Here is a 20,111-nt window from a genome sequence, read left to right as displayed (position 1 = left end):
TACACCCCAAAACCCTATAAAATAGATATATTATTTTCCCTATTTTACAAGAGAAAAACTTAGGTCTAGAGTTTAGTTTTCCCAAAGTCACATAGCTAGTAAGTAGCATAAAATGGGATTCAAATTCAGGAAGTCTAGTTCTAAAATCCAGGCTTTTAACTACTATACTACAGTAGAAAAAGCAAACAAATGGAAATTGGGGGTGAGAAAGACTGAAAAATTAAAGGATGAATCTAGGCATTCAACATCCAGAATAACAGGTGATCCAAAAAGAGAGGACAGAGAAAAATCAAAGAAATAATTCAAGAAATTTCCCAGAATGGAAGGATATGAGTGTTATTCTATGAGTGTTATTCTAGAATAACAGGGGCCACTGAGTATGTAACCCAATGGATAAAATAAAGACCCACACCAAGGAAAATTACCTTGAACTTTCAGAACTCTGACTTCTTCCAAGAGAAAAAGAGGATCTGGAATTAGAATGGCATTACTGGGCTTCTCAAAAGCAATACTGGAAGCCAACAGCCCATGAAGCAATACCTTCAAAATTCTCAAGGAAAATGACTTCTCACCTAGAATACTTACCTAGTTAAACTTATATCAAAACAGTAGGAGGGTAGAATAAAGAAATTTTCAGTGTACCATATAAGATCTTAAAAACTTTACTTTCCATCCCACCCATATACCAAGAAGCTACTGGAAGATATGCTCCAGTAAATCAGTAAATAAACCAAGAAAGAGGAAGATCAGAATGAAAGTGAAGGGAGATCTCGGACACAGAGGTATATAACAAGCCTAGGGTACCATCAGCATCCAGATCAGTGTGGCAAGTAGAGGGCTCTAATAACAAAATTGACAGAATACTGATGATTTGAACATACTGACAGAAGAGTTTAGAAATGAATTAATGATAGCATTTAAGAATTAAAAAGAAGATAACAATTATTCACTTAATCATATCCTTCCTTTCGTCTATGAAACACCTAACTCTGACAACTTCATTACTCTGGCAATATAAGAACTAAGTTCCTAAAGGTAAAGTTATCCAAATACAGGCTGAAAGAATCCTTTATATTTTAATTATTTCCCAAATGGAATCACAATGGTAAAATATAATGAAAGTCTTAGAAGATCTGCTAGCTGTGTCATATTAGGCAAGTCATTTGGCATCTCTGAGCCTCATATACAAAAATATACACAAAAAGTGAAATAATAATACCTAACCCAAAGCTTTATGTGCAGAATTAAAGAAAGAGATGTGAACATTCCCACCATAATGCCAAGCACATAGTAAGCACTCAGTGCATGTTTGTTAAATCTGAATCATATTGACTGAAAGAGATAAAACCAGCAATTGGCAGACAGACTCCCTCCACCACGTACCTTCTGTGTTGTTGTGTTTGTTGTCTGTGTTGATGGCTTGGTGAAGGTTATTTTCACAGGAGACATGTGGGGTGGTAAGGAGTTGGCAATGCTCTGCATGATGTTGCTCATCTTAGGACTGCCACTCACAGGTACAGTGATCGTCTTTGAGACCGGAACAACAGCCTTTGGAACTTCCTTTAGGACAACGGGGGAGGAGCTAGAAGAGTTTGTTCGCCTTCGTTTTCTGGGTTTTTCATCTTCATCTGAACAGCTAACACCTGTAAGGCAGTGACAATATTGCTACATTTATAGCAATATAACCTTGTATTTTATACTTTATTTTTAAATCATTGCATCATCAGTCATCCTTGACCTCTCCCTTTGCCTCAGGCCCAATCAGACAGTAAGTTCTATCAATCCTCCCTCAGGGAAGCTGTCTCTGAATGCCTTCCCTTTTTTCTTTAACCCTATGGCCATGTCAGGCCTTCTTATCTTCTGCCTGTATTTTAGCGACAACCTCCTAAAAGGTGTACGTGCTTCTAATCTCTCCACTTCCATTCTACCCTTCATCCTACTACCAGCTATAAAAATCTCACACATCTAATAAAGCCAATGCCCTGACTCAAATCCTTTAGTAGTTTTTATCTCCCTACAAGATGAGGCACAAAAATCATTTCTTTATCATTCAAGGTCCCATATCTTTCTAAGAACACAATACCCTATTCCACCCACCTTATCCTGGCACACTAAACTGCTCACCATTCCCCAAAGCCACCTTATCACATATTCTATCCATCTGGAGTCTCTATATACTACTGTTCTTTGGGGAACACCACATACATTCAATGACCTCTTCATCATCCAGCAATCATGATCCTGCAAGCCATCTCCTCGGTGAAGCTTTCCCTTACTCCTCTAAGCAAAGCGAATTCATGTCTCCTCTGAGCTTATAAAGCACTTTGTACATTCTCTTCTGTATCACTTACCCCATGGTAATGTGGCTGTCAGTCTGCACATCTCCTGTTATTAAGGGGCTCCCAAAGGACAACGACTAAGTCTTATCGGTTTGTTTCCCTGGTATAGTGTCTTGCACATATGAAGTTAGGTGAATGTATAATTATATCTCAAACTAATGTTGTCTGTGTGACTTCTGAGAATGAAACAATAAACTTCCTGTTACTTCAAACTATATATTGTGTGAAATGGTTTCTTCATGTTTGGAATTCACTTTCAACATTTAAAAAAACAATTAAAAAATAGACCTCTATGGTTATTTTAAAAGATCATCTTGGCTAAATCCACAGAAATCTGATATAAACTTAATATTCCCAGATTCTTAGTTTTTTCTTAATGCACTAAAGCCTCAACTGTTTTTGTACTTTTTTAAAAAATCAAGTGAGAAACATAAAACCTTGCAATATACATAGGAAATCTCTATAAAGCAGACATTTAAAAAATGACTCATGGAATTGGTAATAAAACATAACTCCTTATACCCTCAATTTTTAAACCCTAAGCAAGACTGAAAATGACCTAAAATCATTTGTCTAAAACAGCTAAGTCCATCTCTAAAAGCTACAAAGAAATCAAGTTTATAACTATACTGAGAAAAATGAAAGTCAAATATTAATGATCTCCAGTTGATACCAAAAGCAAATCAATACTGACATAACAGACATTAAAAAAAAAAATGAACTGGACATTAAACTGCTTCACAGCGTAGAATCAAAGGGGTTAAAAATTGCAAATAAATTTCAAAAAATTACAGTCAACTAGAAATATGAAAGGACTCTCTAGAATGCTTCACTGAATTTAACAGTTGAATGATATGGTACATAAATAATTTTTTAAAACACTACAAAGATTACATTATAGGAGTAAACACTACATAAATGACATAAGCACATTCCTTTAGTTTCTATTCACATTTCTATTCCATGAAAACCAAAACAAGTGAATCTTAGAGTATAGCACTGTTCAAGGCAGATTCCCCACAGAAAACAAAAAAGAAGTAATTTCTCAACCCCCAGAACTGATTAAAAAGCAATATATACCTAGTTACATGTAAAGAAAGGAATTCTTTACAACCTTCAAAAACTAACCACTGCTAATAGCCAGTGGACCAATGAATTAATCAGGAAGGCAGATCTAATCAGAGCCTATGCTGCAGCTTTTAGTCAAGATGGCCCTGATAACACCGAGAGTATCACTTACTTTTGACATAAACAGTACTTCCACTTGGCAAGACAACTACATTGGAGGCAGGACTGGCAGGTCTTGGAGACTTAACCGTTGCTATGCTGCCACTTGGAACAGGGGTAGAGGTTGGGGTTGACGTGGTACTTGTGTAGGAATAGCAAACCACTACTGAAGGAACGATAAAAAAGTCTGCTGTTAACTTTCACCAAAACTGTCCATGCATACAGTAAAATTATTTTTTTTCTGCAGGTCAATTTTAACACTTTTATATAATCAGAAGTTAGAGGCCAGTACTAGGTTAAAACGTATTAATAAGCTTTCCTGAAAATCATCACTTAACTAGGTTTCCCCCAAGTATTTCGCAGCTGTCTACAGGTGACACTGACAATGGAGAAGAGGACAGTTACAAAGAAACCAAGTTTAAAACTGAGAAAAATGAAAATCATTTTTCCTTCATGGCAGGAGTTGGACAAAAAGCATATACTTGTATTCTTTTTTAATACTAATAGCAGCATCAGTGATGGAGTGATGGATAATTTTTCCCTAACCATAGCAATTTCCAACTTGGCTCCTGGAGAGAAACAAGGTAAGTTTCTTTTATCATAAACAACTCACTAGTCACTTGCCATCTAAGCAGTGCAATAATAACTAAGGTAATGACAACATCATATTTCAATTTATTGAATAACAACAAGCAGAAGTAGCTCATAGGCACTATTTACTGAGTACCATACATTATGCTAAATCCTTTCCATATATTATCACTAATTCTCACAACACTACATCCTCATTTTAAAGATGAGGAACCCAAGGCTCACAGAAGCTAAAAAGACTTGCTGGAGGTCACAAAGCAAAGAAATGGCAAACTAGGATTCAAACATAGATTAGACTATTGAAAATTCTATATTCTTTCCAGTGAACCAGAGAGGTGGTAAACAGAAAAGACAAAAGTCGGAAGAGAAGAAAGATAGCTCTCCTGTAACAAAGAAAACAGGAACTCAGTGGAGGCCAAGTTTGCACACTGATAACTGTCTCTCCCTAAATATAGCTTCCTTCCGTGTAAAACAGAGTCTGGCACGTATGAAAGGAATGTCTCTTCTGCTCCACAACCCATTGCTAGTCAAGAAAAGACAATTCTGCAAAGTAATCTGACAACTGCATTATTTTCAGCGTCATTTTCATGTAACACCAAACTAAGCTACCGAAGTCAACCCAAACATGCGCTCTCAAATTTAATATTACTCTTGGTGACCTCAGGAGACTCCAAGGATTTTTAAAGCATGTATCAATTATTAGATTAAATAACAATAAGAAAGCCATCCCCATCGGCCACGTAACCCCTAACAGATTCAGCACATTGACTGGAACAGAGAAGCAGCATATACCACTGATTCCAGAAGACAAAAACAGAGCTTTATTTTCTAAAGAATCAGTTCAGCATCTTTCTTCAGCAGATAAATGACTTCTATCATCTTATTAATTTTCCATGTCACCTGTTAAGGCCTCTTATCCACGTCTAACAAGACACGCTCATATGAAAAAATTCATTCCAAGAAGGCTTTTTGCAATTTTGTGATTAATATAATTCACACTTTGAACAAAAGGGATATTTAATTTTGGCTGAGACTAAAAACTTGGCAGTTTCTCGTTTCAGAACAAGTGTTGCTCATTATGTTTCACAACTTTTAAACACTGGACAAAAACAGATGAAAAATAAGACAACTTTTCTTGAAGAATCTGAGAAAAGTCATTTCTACACACAGAACTATTTCTCTACTCACCTTCCTTGCTTCCTGTTTCTGCAGGCACTGGAAGAGATGCATTGTGCTGGATAGCTGCATTGGCAACAGCATTAGCTGTTACAGTGAAGGCAGTTTGGGGAACCAGCCGAGGCATCAGGGGTACCAATCGACGACCTTCAATGGACCATTCTGAAGAGCTATTAGGTCCAGACATACTAAACAAAAAAGAAAACACTGCTACAAGAGTTCTCAATTGCTAAAAATGAAGCAAATATATACACTCAAATATAACTTTTTAAATTAGAAAAAGTGCCCTGAGTGAACAGGAGAGGCTTTATTTTAAGCAAGCAAGATCAAAATTATGAATAATAATCAGAATTCAAGGAATTTCACACACACTTAGATTTTTACACATTTTATTCCATAATCTGAATCTTATAATGAACATAATTGAAACTATGAAAAACTGTCCCATGCCTTTTAAATAAATATCAACATTATTTTCATTAGTTTAAATCTGGTATTGCTAATGAAAACTAGTATTTCTACTAACTTTTAGAACTTAATGTTATAATTAAGCTAAAAAGGTAAAAAGTACTCATTATTTCAAAAATCAGATTTTCCTGAATAATTAAGGATGGAATTCATTGAACTTTTGTAAAATTATCCTAACTGCCTGCATGGCCAGAGGTTCTAAGGCTTTCAAACAAGGGAAACTGAGGCAGTAAACGAGGGAGACTAGGTACTGGGGGATAGAAGGGAGCTGTATATATCACTGCATGTGTCACTGACAGTGTGTTATATTACTATCCTTCCTGTTAAAAAAAGTATACTAGATGTGAGGACACTGCAAGAAACCTGCCACTACTTTAATTTTACTTATTTATACCATTCTTCACTCTAAGGAATGTTTGAGGCAATTGAACTCTACCCCTAAGCAGACATTATTATCAGTTTTACTCAATTTCTTGAGCAAATTTTATCCTAGGAATCCAAACAGAGGTTGAAATATGAAAAGACAGTTGTTCACTTCCCTTGGCTTGTCTCCACAAAAGGTAGTGGTATCATTTTTCCTGACTAATGATTAGTGTCGAGGTTTAAAATTCACCCAGAATCAATCAATCAATCAACCTCTTCACTAAGTCAGAAGTATTTCTGCATCTTTTTCAAAACCAAAGATTCTACAACCCAACCTAGAGTTTAAGATTCTGTAGGTCCACTGATTCTTCAAATTTAGATAGAGTACACAAAAGCCCTTGTTAGTGGATAGTGGAATAATGATGATGATGGTAATGATGAAAATTAACATCAATTAGCACTTAGTATATGTGGGGCATTGTTCTAAACATTTTACATGTATTAACTCATACAATTCTTTCAATCTTATGAAATTGGTAATATTATTATCTCCATTTTTAAGATGGGAAAACTGAATTACCAAGAGGTTAAATAACTTGCTTATGGTCACACAGCTACTAAATGTCTCCTTCAACAAGCATACATCATGCTACTGAAAACAACTGCCACATCACAAGTGGAAGGTATAAAAATTTTCAGATGTGTTTTGTCTAACTTTTGCCTTTGAATTATACTAAGTGGGCACTGCTGTCTAATCACTAGTAACTTTCACTGAATGGAACAAATAAATTACTTTACAACTTGAGAAGAATTTACACTCAGTCAAGAAAGGAATTTCTAGGAGTTGATGAATTCAATAGAGTTACAGTGGGAAATCTGCAAATTCCTTCATGGTATAACATAGTCCTACCTAAGACATGGGAAAGAGGGATTCTTACCCCAATAACCCTCACAAATTTGTTATCACATAATCTCCAATTGATGCTAGTTCTGAAACAAAATTCGTACAAACAAGAAAGAAAGACAGAAACAGACCTATTGCTAATTGTCAAAGGAAAAAATTCTAAAAGCTATTCAGCATTTTCTTGGCTTACTCCTAGTTTGCTATCATTTTATTAGAATATCACTACTAAATTTGCTTGGTGAGAGTTTACCATACAAATAAAGTGATGTCTACACTTACCTGGTACATTGTTAAATGGTGGCAGAAATTATGGAAGATTAATAATTTAAAATACATGAATATATATGCTATTGAAAGGACAGAATTTGCAGTGCAAAAGATACAACTGCAACTTTTAGAAAGATCTATAAATCTTCCAAATTTCTACTCAGGCAAACATATTCAAACTTTTTTTAAGTGAATGAAAAATTAAACATCATGTTAGAATTAGATCAAAATTCCTATTTTGCTTACTAATGAGGGTGTATATATGCATTAGTTGCACAAATCATCTAGATAGAATTTTACAGGTTTCTGTAAACATCTTATTCCAGGGCTTTCCTGAGATTCCTAAGTTTCAAAGAACTCCTCTCTATTTATACTAAATATAGCAAGGGAGGGTGGAAACCTGGCTCCAGCCCCTTTTCTGAGAAGTCTAACAAGATACTAGTGGAACTACCTTGGCCCTCTCATCCTTTGGTATGCAGCGCACCAGCATGAAATCCTCATCCTCACATAGAAACTTAAACAGCATCCCATGAATGTCTGGCTGATGGAAAAGGAGTTAAGAGAATAGTAATTCTGGATAGCCACTTTATTTAGATACAATGCTGGCAAGAGTGGCCCAATTAAAAACTGTGAAGCCCCTTGACATTCCAGGCTTTAATACTATAATATTCTGACATGTTTCAAAACTGAATTAGAGTATCAAACTTAATAAATGGTCTCATGCCAAATAATAAACACGTGTTATGGTTCAAGCAAGGCTTTTCTTTGATCCCAGACACTCCGCTCCTTTTGTTTCCATCTCCTTTGTGCTCAACCTTCTTGGCTTTCTCTTTACCTTTCAACCACATTCCTTCTGGCCTAAGCTGCTGTTTTGAGTGGGGGAGGGAAGGGAGAGGAGAAAGGGAATGCAGTCAGTTCAGATGCATTCCTCCTTGGCTCAAGTTACTTTTTTCAGACTCAGAGTTTGAAGCCCTCCTATAGATAATCTTTAGAACTAGGTTCTGTTACTACTTCTGAGGGAAAGAGGGCAGAGGAGATGGACAGAATGAGGGATCTATGTCTTCCTCACCATTCCCCACTCATTGACCCTTGGGCTCAACAAGTAAATACGACGTCTGGTCGAACTAAAACCACAATATAAAATATTAAAACAGGAGTATAGAAAGACCTAAGTAGCTTAAAATTATACACTGAAGTAAACGGTTTTCAAAAAATTAAATTTATGTGTTAAAGAAATCAGAAAGGAGAGAAAAAAAGAGGAAACAGGTAGATAGAAGCCAACTCTCAATTATCCATGCTAACAGAGAGAGGAGGGAAAGGGAGAGGTCAAACAGATCAAAGAAACTAACATATTATCCAAAAATACTTTGGCAAATACTTGTAAGTTCTTCCATCAAACCTCTCCCAGGACAACTAACAAGTAGTAAAATGAGTAATTAAAATTTTCACCTCCTCTCCCTTCCCACCCTCTGACTAGAGGTACTTTCAAGCAGCAAAATAGCTAAAGGGTGGGCAGTATTAGGAAGGAAGGGGAGGAGGGGAAGAGAAGTAAAAGCAAGGGGCACAGTTAATTCATAAATGGAATATGTGCCCCTGAATAATTGAGAGCTTCAATTTTGAAATAAATACAAGAAAAAGCCTGAAATAATAATAACCTATTTGCATACCTGTAACTTGGTCTTTCACCCAAATATAAGGATAAATTCATTCTTTAAAGGGGAAAAAAGGAAAAGGAGACTAAATAAGTGTTATCTTTAAGTATGAAACTGATGCATCAACTTACAACTAACTGCCCCACAATACTGTTCCAATGCTTTTAAGGTACTAATTTTGTCTCTAAGTGCCTCTGAATGCAAACTATTATCTACTTCTTTATTACCTAGCACATAAGTTTCCTATTACAAGTTCTCAAATTAGAATCTAGGCTCAGTTACTATTTTTAGAGTATCCCAATTTAAAAGTTTAGAGCATTTAAAGAAGGAACACAATATGTGAATGTTTTAGCCATGTTGGCCTAACAAGTAAATACTTAATGATGCTAGAGGAAAATTTTCAAATTTCTACAGTGCATACATACCAACCACTGAAAAATCTCCAAATTCAAACAGCTTAACCTTCAAACTACACAGTTAAAAAGGTAGCACCTCATTTTATCAGTCAAGTAAAATCAGTAACATTAAAGCACCACATGAAGCTAATGGATCTTCAGGGTCAATACGATACTGCCAATTGGGTTAAAAGCATTATTTATTACATTATGGAAATGTACTGAATTTTTTCCTTTAGTTTTATTTCACATTAAAACATAAAAATAAAAAACAGATGAATATTCTATAACATACCTTATTTTATAAAATGTTCCTACCATCTTGCATTAACATTTAAAGGATAATTTCTGTTCTTTTCTGTTTTTCAGGAGGCACTGTCTCCATACATACTGTTAATGCTCAGTCTGTGTCTTCCACCACCCTCCACCCCATCTATCAAATAGTTATAATGATCTGAAAACAGTTTGATAAGAATCCTTTACAATTTTATTTTTTTGGCTTTTCAAAGTAAATTAAGGTATACTGTAGTCATATTTCTTAAAAGCAGAACATATATTTTACAATCTTTTTGCTGAATCTCAAAATACATGAAATATTAGTCAGTTAAAAAATTTATAATGCCTATTTATAAAGCAATATACATATCAAATACTATTACAAAGTAACTCTAAGGGGCTGTCAAATTTGGGGAGCACACTACTTTCTTCTTGAACTTTGCTTCGAGTAAAGGAATCATCTGCTAAACTGTGGAGGCCTTTAGTTATACAGAGATTACACTGCAACAGGATTTGACCTGAGTACTTAAAGCTTGCCTAACCAAATGCAAAAACATAACCAATTGAATAAATAGTTAACACAGCTATGGTCAGGATCCCTGAGTACAGAGATATTACTATCAAGATAAAAGACTCAGGAATCTGCTACACAATAGGAAGACTTTCAAAACTACGGTATACTACGTCATGAAAAATCAGGGGTGGTATGACTAATGGCTTACTTATGTGCAATTGTTGTTAACCGTTCATCGTTTACTGCTCTCCGAACTTCAGCACGGTGGCGCTCTGTTGAGATGCTATGAAAAAAAATAGCCATTATAGAACTCTGCCAAGCAGGCAGCTCTTTTCTATACTTTTATTAATGTTTAAGTCAACATTTTGCTTGTGGGGGGGGCAAAATTGATTTGTAAAAAGATATAGATAGGGGCCTAATATATATCTTCAAATGCTTTAATTAAAGTCATAGAAAAGGATTCAGAATGATTCTGTGTAATTGCAGAGAGAATTAGTTACAAATTAGAAATCACAGGAAGACAAATTCAGCTTGATATCAAGTCATTACATCCAAAACTCAGAAATATCAGACCATGTTCAAGATTAGCAGAGGTTCCTGTTATCTAAATGTAAAAAGCCACTGAATGACCCCTAACATGGTTACTGAGAAGAGGATTTTGGCACTTGGAAGAAAGTCTTCTAAAGTCCTTTCTAAAGCTTAAGAGTCTATAATTTTATGTTTAGTGAATATAATAAAGAAATGAAAGTGGCAAGATAATGTTTCCTGTAGATATATGCTATGAAACTTGACACTAGGATATTACTCCTTTATTACTCAACACTTGAGCTGTGTGTCTTCTACATTGTATCATGTTACCACTATAGTAAAAATGTACTTATGTTGATCCTGATTAAATACATGTAAAGTTAAATCTAAACAACTGAAAAAAGGCTATACCCATTCCATTCATAAATACTCAATAAAATGAATAGCACCCTTAAAAGTGTAATCTTTATTGCTAAGTTAAATCTATATCACGGACTAAAATATTTAAGGGGCTGGAAAGCAGAAATTTACGAGGCAATGTAAACAACAAACAAAAAATATAAATTGTTAAGTATGGAGGCAATAAGACTGATGATTTGGCTTAATAACATCCCTATTTTAATGTTAATTAAATGCAGCAAAAAAATCTCTTCCCTATTTTCACTTAAAAAAAGAATAGGACAAAATGGTCTTAAATGTAGAAAGGAAACTTCAGTTAAAACAGAACTGAATTTACTGATGTAAGATGTTAAGAATGGATCAAGGCAAAGTATCAAAGAATCCCTTTCACCAGAATTTTTTAATGAATTTTTTTAACTCTAGTGGGAAGCTGAAGGGATAAACTATCCCTAAGGCTATGACTATTAATCACCACCCATTTCTATAAATTAAGACAACAACTTCCTAGTGTCTCCTTCTACCCCCTAACAAATGCCACTGGGCCACTCTAGATCTTCCTATCCAGTCGCTGCCAGCTCTTCTTTCCTTCACCCAGGTCAAAAATACCTCCCTTTTCCAAGCGGCCCAAACCTAAGATAACCTGCCTTAAACCTTTTCTGATTAGATTACATAATAAATGGTAAATTACAAAATTTTCTGTAACAAAGCACACAACTGGGATGGGATCTCTAAACACCAACAACTTGACACCTCTGTCTTCACCTTAAGAGTGAAAAGTATTGAAACACCTCAAAATGAAATTTCTAGACTCATCTCTCACAAACTTTTATGATAATTTACCTAAGAACTTTTGAGAGTTCTCCAAGAAGATCTTTCTTTTCCTTGGTGAGATCTCCCTGTGCCCGAAGTGCACTGATAACTCCAGCATATGCCTCCAATTCTAGAAGAAGAAAATTATTTTATCAAGATAGGCCATCAATATTTAAGTACTATGGCTACATAGAGTGAAACTTCAGGGCAGGAAACCTAAAAATCAATATGCAAATATTTCATTAATGTCCTCTCAAAAATTTTATCTAAAACCATAGGTTAAAATGTGGCTTTTATAATCTTATTTTCTTTTTTACTGCCTCACAGAAGTCATGTATATAAAAAGTTTAGGTAGAAAAATCTAATGGTAAATATTTCGTCTTATGCATCATCCTGAAGAACATTCAACTCAGATGCTACCAACACCTGGGAACAGGTTCCAAGTGATATAATAAGGCTGATGAGAGAAGTTTTTAGCATTATTGATAGGTACCTTTACTGGCCAAACTTTGAAATAATTCCTTAGGCTTGCCTAAGAATTTGACCTATATTCTATCTGTGAATAGTGTGCAAGTGAAAAACTACTGGATCAAGAGTCAAATGACCAGATTCTGGCTCCAGCACTGACACTAGTCGTGTGACTTTGGACAAGTCCTTTCTCATCTCTGATCCTCAGTTTCTTTATCTAGAAGACACTTTGAAGGTACCTTCCATTTCTATGATCCTCTGCATCTATAAAAACCACCAGCAAAATGACTAAGGCAGATTAGCACACATGAATTGCTCTTACAGCAATCAGGACATAATACACTGAACCCTAATGCCAGACAGTTTCATTTCACTAACTTTCCACAGCAACAACTGTTATTTAATGAAACTGTCAGTCCCTAGTAGTGGTTAAAATATAAAACCAAAAAGCCCTCAATGGCTCCCAATGAACCATGCCTGCCTCTCAGTGTACTTCCTCGTGTACCACCTTCCAACAGTCCCTCCCACACTGACTCTGGGCTTGGCATGTGACTTGATTTGGCCAATGGAACATCAACATACATGAGGCAAATAGCAACCGTGGACACAGGACCTTGCTCTCTTGTAAGCTTGAGATCACCAAGCTATGAAGAAGCCCAGGATGAAAGGTCACATGGAGAGAGAGGCCCAGCCACCTCAGCTGAGCCCAATTAACCAGCTAAGCTACCAGCTGAATAGAGCCACATGAGAGAGCTCAGGCAAGACAAGTAACCCATAGAATCATGAGAAATAATAAAACAGTTGTTTCAAACCATTAACACTATGAGACAAGTATACCTGAGCAAAACAAAATGATGGGAAATAAGTGTCCAGACTACAGTTATCTTCTTACTCAATTCAAGTTGCTACCGTATTTGCCAACGCCTTACATACAACAGATACTGAATATTAGCCAAATAATTAAGGCATGCATACCTGCATCCAAGGTACTACACCAACAATAAAACAGCAGCCTCATTCAGTTCATATTATTCACAGTTCTATCAAAAGAAAAGACTTTATATAGAAGAGTGAGCTTAAATAGAAATGTCTGGTCCAACTGAATTATCCCATGTGTAAACATCCTGCATGTTCAATCTAGGCTGGATATTACGTAGATGTTTCATGTGGTCTCTCTGGAAGGCCAAACTCTGCTTCTCTGGAGTAGTGAAGGAAATACTTTGTTCCAGGAAACACATATTTCAGCTTTTATTAGGACCTAAAGTAGAGTTCAGAAAGACACTGGGGATAACTAAGAAACCACTATATCTAAATGTTTATGCCCCATTTATGGAATATTTTATTCAACAAATCAGTATTGAGTCCTATTATATATACCAGATAGTATGCTAAATCCTGCCCTTAAGAAGTTAACTCTAGAATAAAGCTACAGTGAAACAAGTCATCAGACAATTCTAATACAGTGGTAAAGGCACAGAAGAAAAACACATCGTCTAGTCTGGAAGCATAAGCTTTAATCAGAAAGAGAACTGTGCTCTAGGCAGGCAGTGGGGGAAATGCAAATGTGCAAAAGGAACAGAGAGAGTAAAAGAGCATATAATGTTTCACAGAGACATTAAACTTCCAGTAATAGTGACTATTTTGAGAGTTTTACACTAGGGAAAGTAAAAATATGTCCATACTTGGTTAGTTGCTAATTCAAACCAAACTACTAATTGAACACTACTACTACGAGGTACCATGGAGAATCTTTATATGAACAAAACAAAGTCCTTATCCTCAAGGTGATTAAAATCCAACAAGGATAAAAATGGAAAAACTGTTTGGGGCCAGACTAAGAAAAGCCACCATTTCCAGTCTAAAAAGTTTTTGATAGAACTCAGTGATTGATTAAATGTGGAAGGAATGGCAGAAGGAAAAGAATCAGGTTTTTCAGTTTCCAAGATATTTAGTAGAATGGCAATACCATAAAAAGAAATGGAGAGGTCAGAGAGAGGAAGTGGTTTGAGGAATATCTTCACTTTTGGCCTGTGGAATTTATGATGATCAAAATTTCACTATTTCACAATATTTCAAAAAAAGTGAAATTAACTAAAGAAAGACAAAGATTCTTGACATCTCAAGTCTCATTCCAAGTCCAACTAAAAAGTCATGCACAAAAGAGGTGGCAACCTCACACAAAACTGTAACTCAGAACACAGTTCTCATAGCTACACAATCCAATGCATACCTCCTCCCTTCATTCAATGAGAAACTCACTCATTGTAAAGAACTTTTACTAGCTTCCCAACCTCATTCACATTTGTGGATTTCATTTGATGAGAATCCTAAGATTCTGACAAATATCAAACTCAGTTGAATTTCTGGTATTATTTTTGGTACCATTCTATTACAGTGTTAACTCTAATGACGCATAAGTATAACAAAATAACACACGAAAAAACACAGAAAACAAAAGATTTGCCAAACTATTTTTATAAAGCCCTCAACCCGTTCCATTTAAAAAAACCAGCCATTCAATTATACTACAGTTCATAAAGCCTCATGTAAGAGTTACAGTTCAGGAGTGGTCATAAAAAAATAGGGCAGGGGAGAGGCAGGATAGAAGGAAGGAAGCATTTATCTATTACTGGTATGTTCAGTGTGTCATAAAGAAATTCTCTATCCCAATTTCTCTACACTTAAGTAAAATGTAATGTTTAGCATCTGATGTTAAAATAATTTATAACATTTTTAAAAAGAATTGTTTTAAAATGAATTCTTTTTTTTTTTTTTTTGCGGTACGCGGGCCTCTCACCGTTGTGGCCTCTCCCGTTGCGGAGCACAGGCTCCGGACGCACAGGCTCAGCGGCCATGGCTCACGGGCCCAGCCGCTCCACGGCATGTGGGATCTTCCCGGACCGGGGCACGAACCCATGTCCCCTGCATCGGCAGGAGGACTCTCAACCACTGCGCCACCAGGGAAGCCCCTTAAAGCTAATTCTTAAAATATTTTAAGCTAATTTTTAAATGCAGTACCTTCTCTAAACTTCGGACCTAGAGCTAGTGTTTGAAAGCTATTCAAAGGTTTCACTGTTATGATAATGAGCCAACGGGTGGGGAGGAAGTCTTTCCGCAAATCACTCTCAAGGCTCACCTCCCAAAAGATGATGATGTTACCCTCTAGGAAGGCTGTTTTCTTTTGTATAGAAGCAGCTCTTCAGCAATATTACCCACACAACTCTGACTAAAATTAAGGATAAATTTAGACTTAAAGGTTACAATTTTTATATTCAAACATAATCTCCTGATTCAAGGTCCCAAAAGCCCAGAAACTCTAATGCAATCAACTTCAGTTGTGATCTGCAATTATTTCAGCTATGAAATAAATAAAAATCCAACTTTATAACTGGTAGCTAGCAAGTTAGAGCAATTGCATATAAGTGTGTAGAAAATCACCCTCGAACTACTAAAAGTTTGGATATAAGGTTAAAAAAAAAAAAGAACAATTGACCCCCAAAAAAAACAACCCACCCCAAAACAAAACAAAAAACCTCTCTAGAGGTGCCAAAATACAATGCTAAGAAGTAGTTTAAAATATAGAAATCCTCATAGTGGCCTAAGGGGAAATAAAAGGGCAAAGGTTATTAGCAGGCAGGGCCATATTTGCTATGATTCAGATTTATGCATAGGAATTCCCAACAAAGATTTCCTTTGAAGAAAAGATTCACCTGCAAATAAATAAATGTCTGAAAGCAACTGCTTTAAAACGCTATATACTCATATGTCAGGCACTGTGATAGGCCCTTTTTATATACACTTAATCCACTTAAACTTATGAGGCAGATATTATTGTCCTTCATTTACAAAAGTGTCAATAAATTTAGGGAGATTAAACAACTTGTCCTTGGATCATGTCGGTCATTAGTAACAGGACCAAGACCCCAGGTCTATCTGAATTCAAGGTCCACACTTTCCCTTTCAAAGTCAGAGATATCTAAATAATTCCTATCCACTGCCAAAACATCTAATATTCTTTTTCAAATTACTTTTTCATTTACTGAGTCCCTACTATGTGCTGGCCTGAGACTACAGTGGTAAATAAGACAAAAAGGTTCCTTCTTGGACCTTACAGTCTAAGGCTGCATTTCTCAACCAAGGATACTCATGTAAACCACAGAATAAAGAAAATGATTTGAATAACTCTTTTCTTCTCAATTTTCCCAAGGATAATACATACCATTCTAGATGCATGAAAAAAGTTAGTTCATTACATACAATGGATAACTTAGTATTAGGGCTTAATTCTCTCCCTAAATGCTAGTTGAGAAAGGCTGCTCTAAAGGAAAAGAAGCACTAAATAATTCATTACAGGCGTAAATGGTGTTTTATTACTGAAAGTAAAATATAATTTGTTAAAGTCAGCATAGCTTACATTAACTTAGAATTCAGAAACAGTATGTAATTCACACATACATTCATGAAGGTTAAAAGTATGTTAACATGAGACTGGAATCCTATTCCCTGGGTTGAAATTCTGACCCCATGACTTACTATCAGCATTACTTCGGGTTCTAAGCTTCAGGTCTGTCATCTGTAAAACGGGGACAAAAGAAGAAACATACCTATCTTTTTGGTTTGAATGAGGATTAAATGAGGTGCTGAATGTAAAGGACTCAGAATAGCCCAGTAGCCCTGAAGAACTTTTAGCTGCTATTATTATTAATATGATTCATGCATCTACTGTGTACAAAGCACTATACAAAGCAGTAGAGAAATAACAGAGTAAGACAAGAACTATACCTCTAAAGAATCTCTAACCATCATGAAATAGGATATCCATGCAAACAGCCATGACCCAAACAGAAAGGGAAAAGGATCACAGGGAGGCATGAAACATCAAAAATGAAAATCATACCCAATTTTCGAAGAATCCTTTTGCATTCATCCCTGCTGAGATCCAAAAGCGTTGGCCACACAACAGGCATTGTTGCTTCTTTTTGGTAGCCCCAAAGAGCTTGTCTTCCCTACCAAAACAAAAACCAAAAACTCAAATTACAAAAGTACATTCAAAAGCCCACTCATGTGGAGATCCACACGCTAAGAAGCAAAACCAGTAAGAATATCTCACAATCCTATTTCACCTCCATGCTTTCCAACTTCTGACAAATGAAGAATTTAACCATATGCGAGCTTACTATTCCAGCCTATCATAGTGGAAAGAGCATAGGCGTTGGACACATATAGGTTCTAATTCAATCTTTCAGCTTACTGGCTGTGTGATCCTGGGTAGATTGGCCTATCTGAACATAAACTTTACACATCTGTGAAACAGAGATTTTATGAATCAGTTTGTTATGAGGATTAAATAACAGTGTATGTGAAGTTCTTATCCTAGTGGCTGACACATTATTTCATAAATAGATGCCACTACCTGTGTAACCTTGGGCAAGTCACTTGACTTCTGCCGGCTTTCTCATTATGAGCTACATGAAATAAAATACGTAAAGTTCCTAGGACGTTAAGTGGGTTAATGGAACTTAATATAGTACTTTCTCCTCGAGTCTTAACAATGAAACATGAATTTACACCCAGCAGTCCTCAAAAAAACATTTACCAAAAGTTTAGATGTCAGGAACTTGGTACTGGGAATTCCCTGGTCTAGAGAAAAAGACAACAGCGCTGGGCCCTTGCACTATACCTGCTTAGCACACAGCAGATCCGCTGTAAATATCTGTTAAATAAACAGATGAATGACTGAGAAGAGCAAGTAATATGAATGAATGAATGAATGAGCGAGTGAACGTATGAATAAGCGAGCTCAGTGTCTCGTCTAGGAGTCAGGCATCGACCCGTAATAACTGCTATCTCCCGTTCCAAGAGCTGGGACTGCTAACTCCAACTCCACGCCTGAAGTTGAGCCCCCTCCCCCTACTTCCCACAGTCCTCTCATCTAAGAACCAACCCAGAGCAAGGAGAACTGGAGTGCGCGCCCCAGCCGGCAGAATGACATAAAGAAAAGGGGTGGGGAGGAAGAAGGGGCAGAGCCAAAGGAATCCGCTCCCTCCACAAGCCAGTCCCCGCCTCCCGACAGGATCTTGGAGGCGGCCGGCGGCAGCCGGAATCAAGCACCACGTCACAGCATCCCGACGCGTCCCCGCCGGCGGACCCCATTGCGGGGCCGCATCGCACTGGAAACCTGGGCAGAGGTTGCCGGAGCCCGCTCCGAGAACCGGAATCCTGTCTAATCCTTCCCCCACTCAAGTGTCAAGGAGGCAAGCCCGCCCCGCCCCCTCCCCAAACACGCACTCTCTCGCAGCACCACAACAAGAGCAGCCCGCCCACCCTCCTCACCGGTGCCGCTCAGCGCTCACCCCAATGTCAAGCTCACGACCCAAGCCCTCTCAAGAACAGTAGCCGGAGTCAGGGGCTCCGGCAGGCATCAGCGATTCTCTCCCTCCTCAGCGGAGAGGACAACGGAGAGAAAGAGTAGACGCTCGGTCAGCCAGGCAGACGACCGAGACTCACTGGGAGGCCCCCAGAGCTGGACCCCAGCAATCTCAGTACCAGGCCTGCCAGAGTCCCCCTCAGCCCACCTCGGGAGCCCCACGATCCCGTTAGGAGACAACGGAGGATGGGGTTGGGCGCCCCAAGCCGGGCTCCGAATGCTTGGCCCGGCGCTCTTCCAGACTGGCTATCCTGCCAGTTCTTCCCAGCACCCTGTCTAAGAATCACCCACCTGCCCGGCCTTTCTGGGCTCATCTAAAAGGCTCCTCCGCCAAGACTAGGGGACACCAGGAATTGGGTTTGTTTGCTGTGCCTCAGAAGGGGCAAGATGGCGACAGGTATCAAGGCGCAGGCGCAGCCGCGCGCTGCCAGTCGGGAGGTGTAGTTCGCCTTTCCCGCCTTTCGGAGAACGGACACCAGAAGGCCTCCATTCTTCTGTCCCTCTTTTCCTGCATGTTTTGAAAGGAAAGGAGAGACATCGCGAGGGGTGCTGGGAGTTGTGGTCCGAACCCAAACTCCCTCCTCTTTCGCTCTTGGTGTGCACGCGCAAGGAAGGCTGGGATTGTAGTTTCCTTGGCTTGTCCTCCACACCTTCCTCTCCGGCTTCGCGCGCCTCGCCTCCGCCTGCAGCCTCCCAGCCAATGGGCTGCGCTCTCCGATACGTGCGGCGTCACACGTAGTGGTCAAGATGGCGTTGGTAGCTGGAGCTGAAGGTTCCCCGCGACCTTTATTCTGCGGGGCGGGGTGAGGGACGGTGGGAAAGCACGTTAGTCGCTGAAGCGCCGTTGAGGATTAGGATCGGATTCCTCAAGAGTCTTGGGAGCAATTATCAGCGGCGTCCAGCCCCGTCAGACGCAGCTCGAGGAGAGAGAATACACGTTACGACACCTGAGACAGTGGACATCGCAGTTGCGCGTACCCGATCTGGGGGTTGCGGAGTTGCAAGTAGAGAAGAGGAACCCGAGCGTTCTCGACTTTGGGTTTCTCCGCGTGTGAAGTAGGAATGATAGTGCTATATCTGTCAAAGGCAAGAAGGAGAAGGGGTGTGTTTGAGGCCCTGCGACGTGGTAGGTTCACCCTTCAGCCTTTGTTCGTGTTTAATCACAAAACAGTTGTGTGAAGAGGGTATTGTTGCCCCTGTTTTACGGATGAGAAAAGGGGCCCAATATACAAATAATCGCGGCCATAAGATCGAAGCCAGTAACTGCTACTGTTGAAGATCCAATCAAGTTTTGTGATTGCTCTCCC

General features: G+C 38.1%; 1 protein-coding gene across 11 annotated transcripts in view; it reads right to left on the bottom strand.

The window, feature by feature from the left end:
- EMSY (EMSY transcriptional repressor, BRCA2 interacting) overlaps positions 1 to 19,361 on the bottom strand; it is an 81,433-nt gene extending 62,072 nt beyond the window's left edge. For 4 of the 11 annotated variants that reach the window (XM_067750405.1, XM_067750415.1, XM_067750408.1 and 1 more), the window contains exons 1-8: positions 19,096 to 19,359; positions 17,275 to 17,383; positions 11,940 to 12,039; positions 10,381 to 10,455; positions 9,003 to 9,044; positions 5,346 to 5,521; positions 3,580 to 3,732; positions 1,384 to 1,643 (exon numbers count right to left, since the gene is read on the bottom strand). In XM_067750405.1, the coding sequence (XP_067606506.1) occupies positions 1,384 to 1,643; positions 3,580 to 3,732; positions 5,346 to 5,521; positions 9,003 to 9,044; positions 10,381 to 10,455; positions 11,940 to 12,039; positions 17,275 to 17,344 (876 nt within the window). In that variant the 5' untranslated portion in view covers positions 17,345 to 17,383; positions 19,096 to 19,359. Of the gene's footprint in view, positions 1 to 1,383; positions 1,644 to 3,579; positions 3,733 to 5,345; positions 5,522 to 9,002; positions 9,045 to 10,380; positions 10,456 to 11,939; positions 12,040 to 17,274; positions 17,384 to 19,095 lie in introns of all 11 variants that reach the window. The other 7 variants (XM_067750407.1, XM_067750416.1, XM_067750406.1 and 4 more) reach the window with 6 other exon arrangements.
- Positions 19,362 to 20,111: the final 750 nt, after the last annotated feature.

This window comes from Pseudorca crassidens, chromosome 9 (assembly GCF_039906515.1).
Source record: "Pseudorca crassidens isolate mPseCra1 chromosome 9, mPseCra1.hap1, whole genome shotgun sequence".
Lineage (NCBI taxonomy): Eukaryota > Metazoa > Chordata > Mammalia > Artiodactyla > Delphinidae > Pseudorca > Pseudorca crassidens.
Note: the sequence above shows the minus strand (reverse complement) of the source record. Positions and strands in the feature narration are given on the sequence as shown.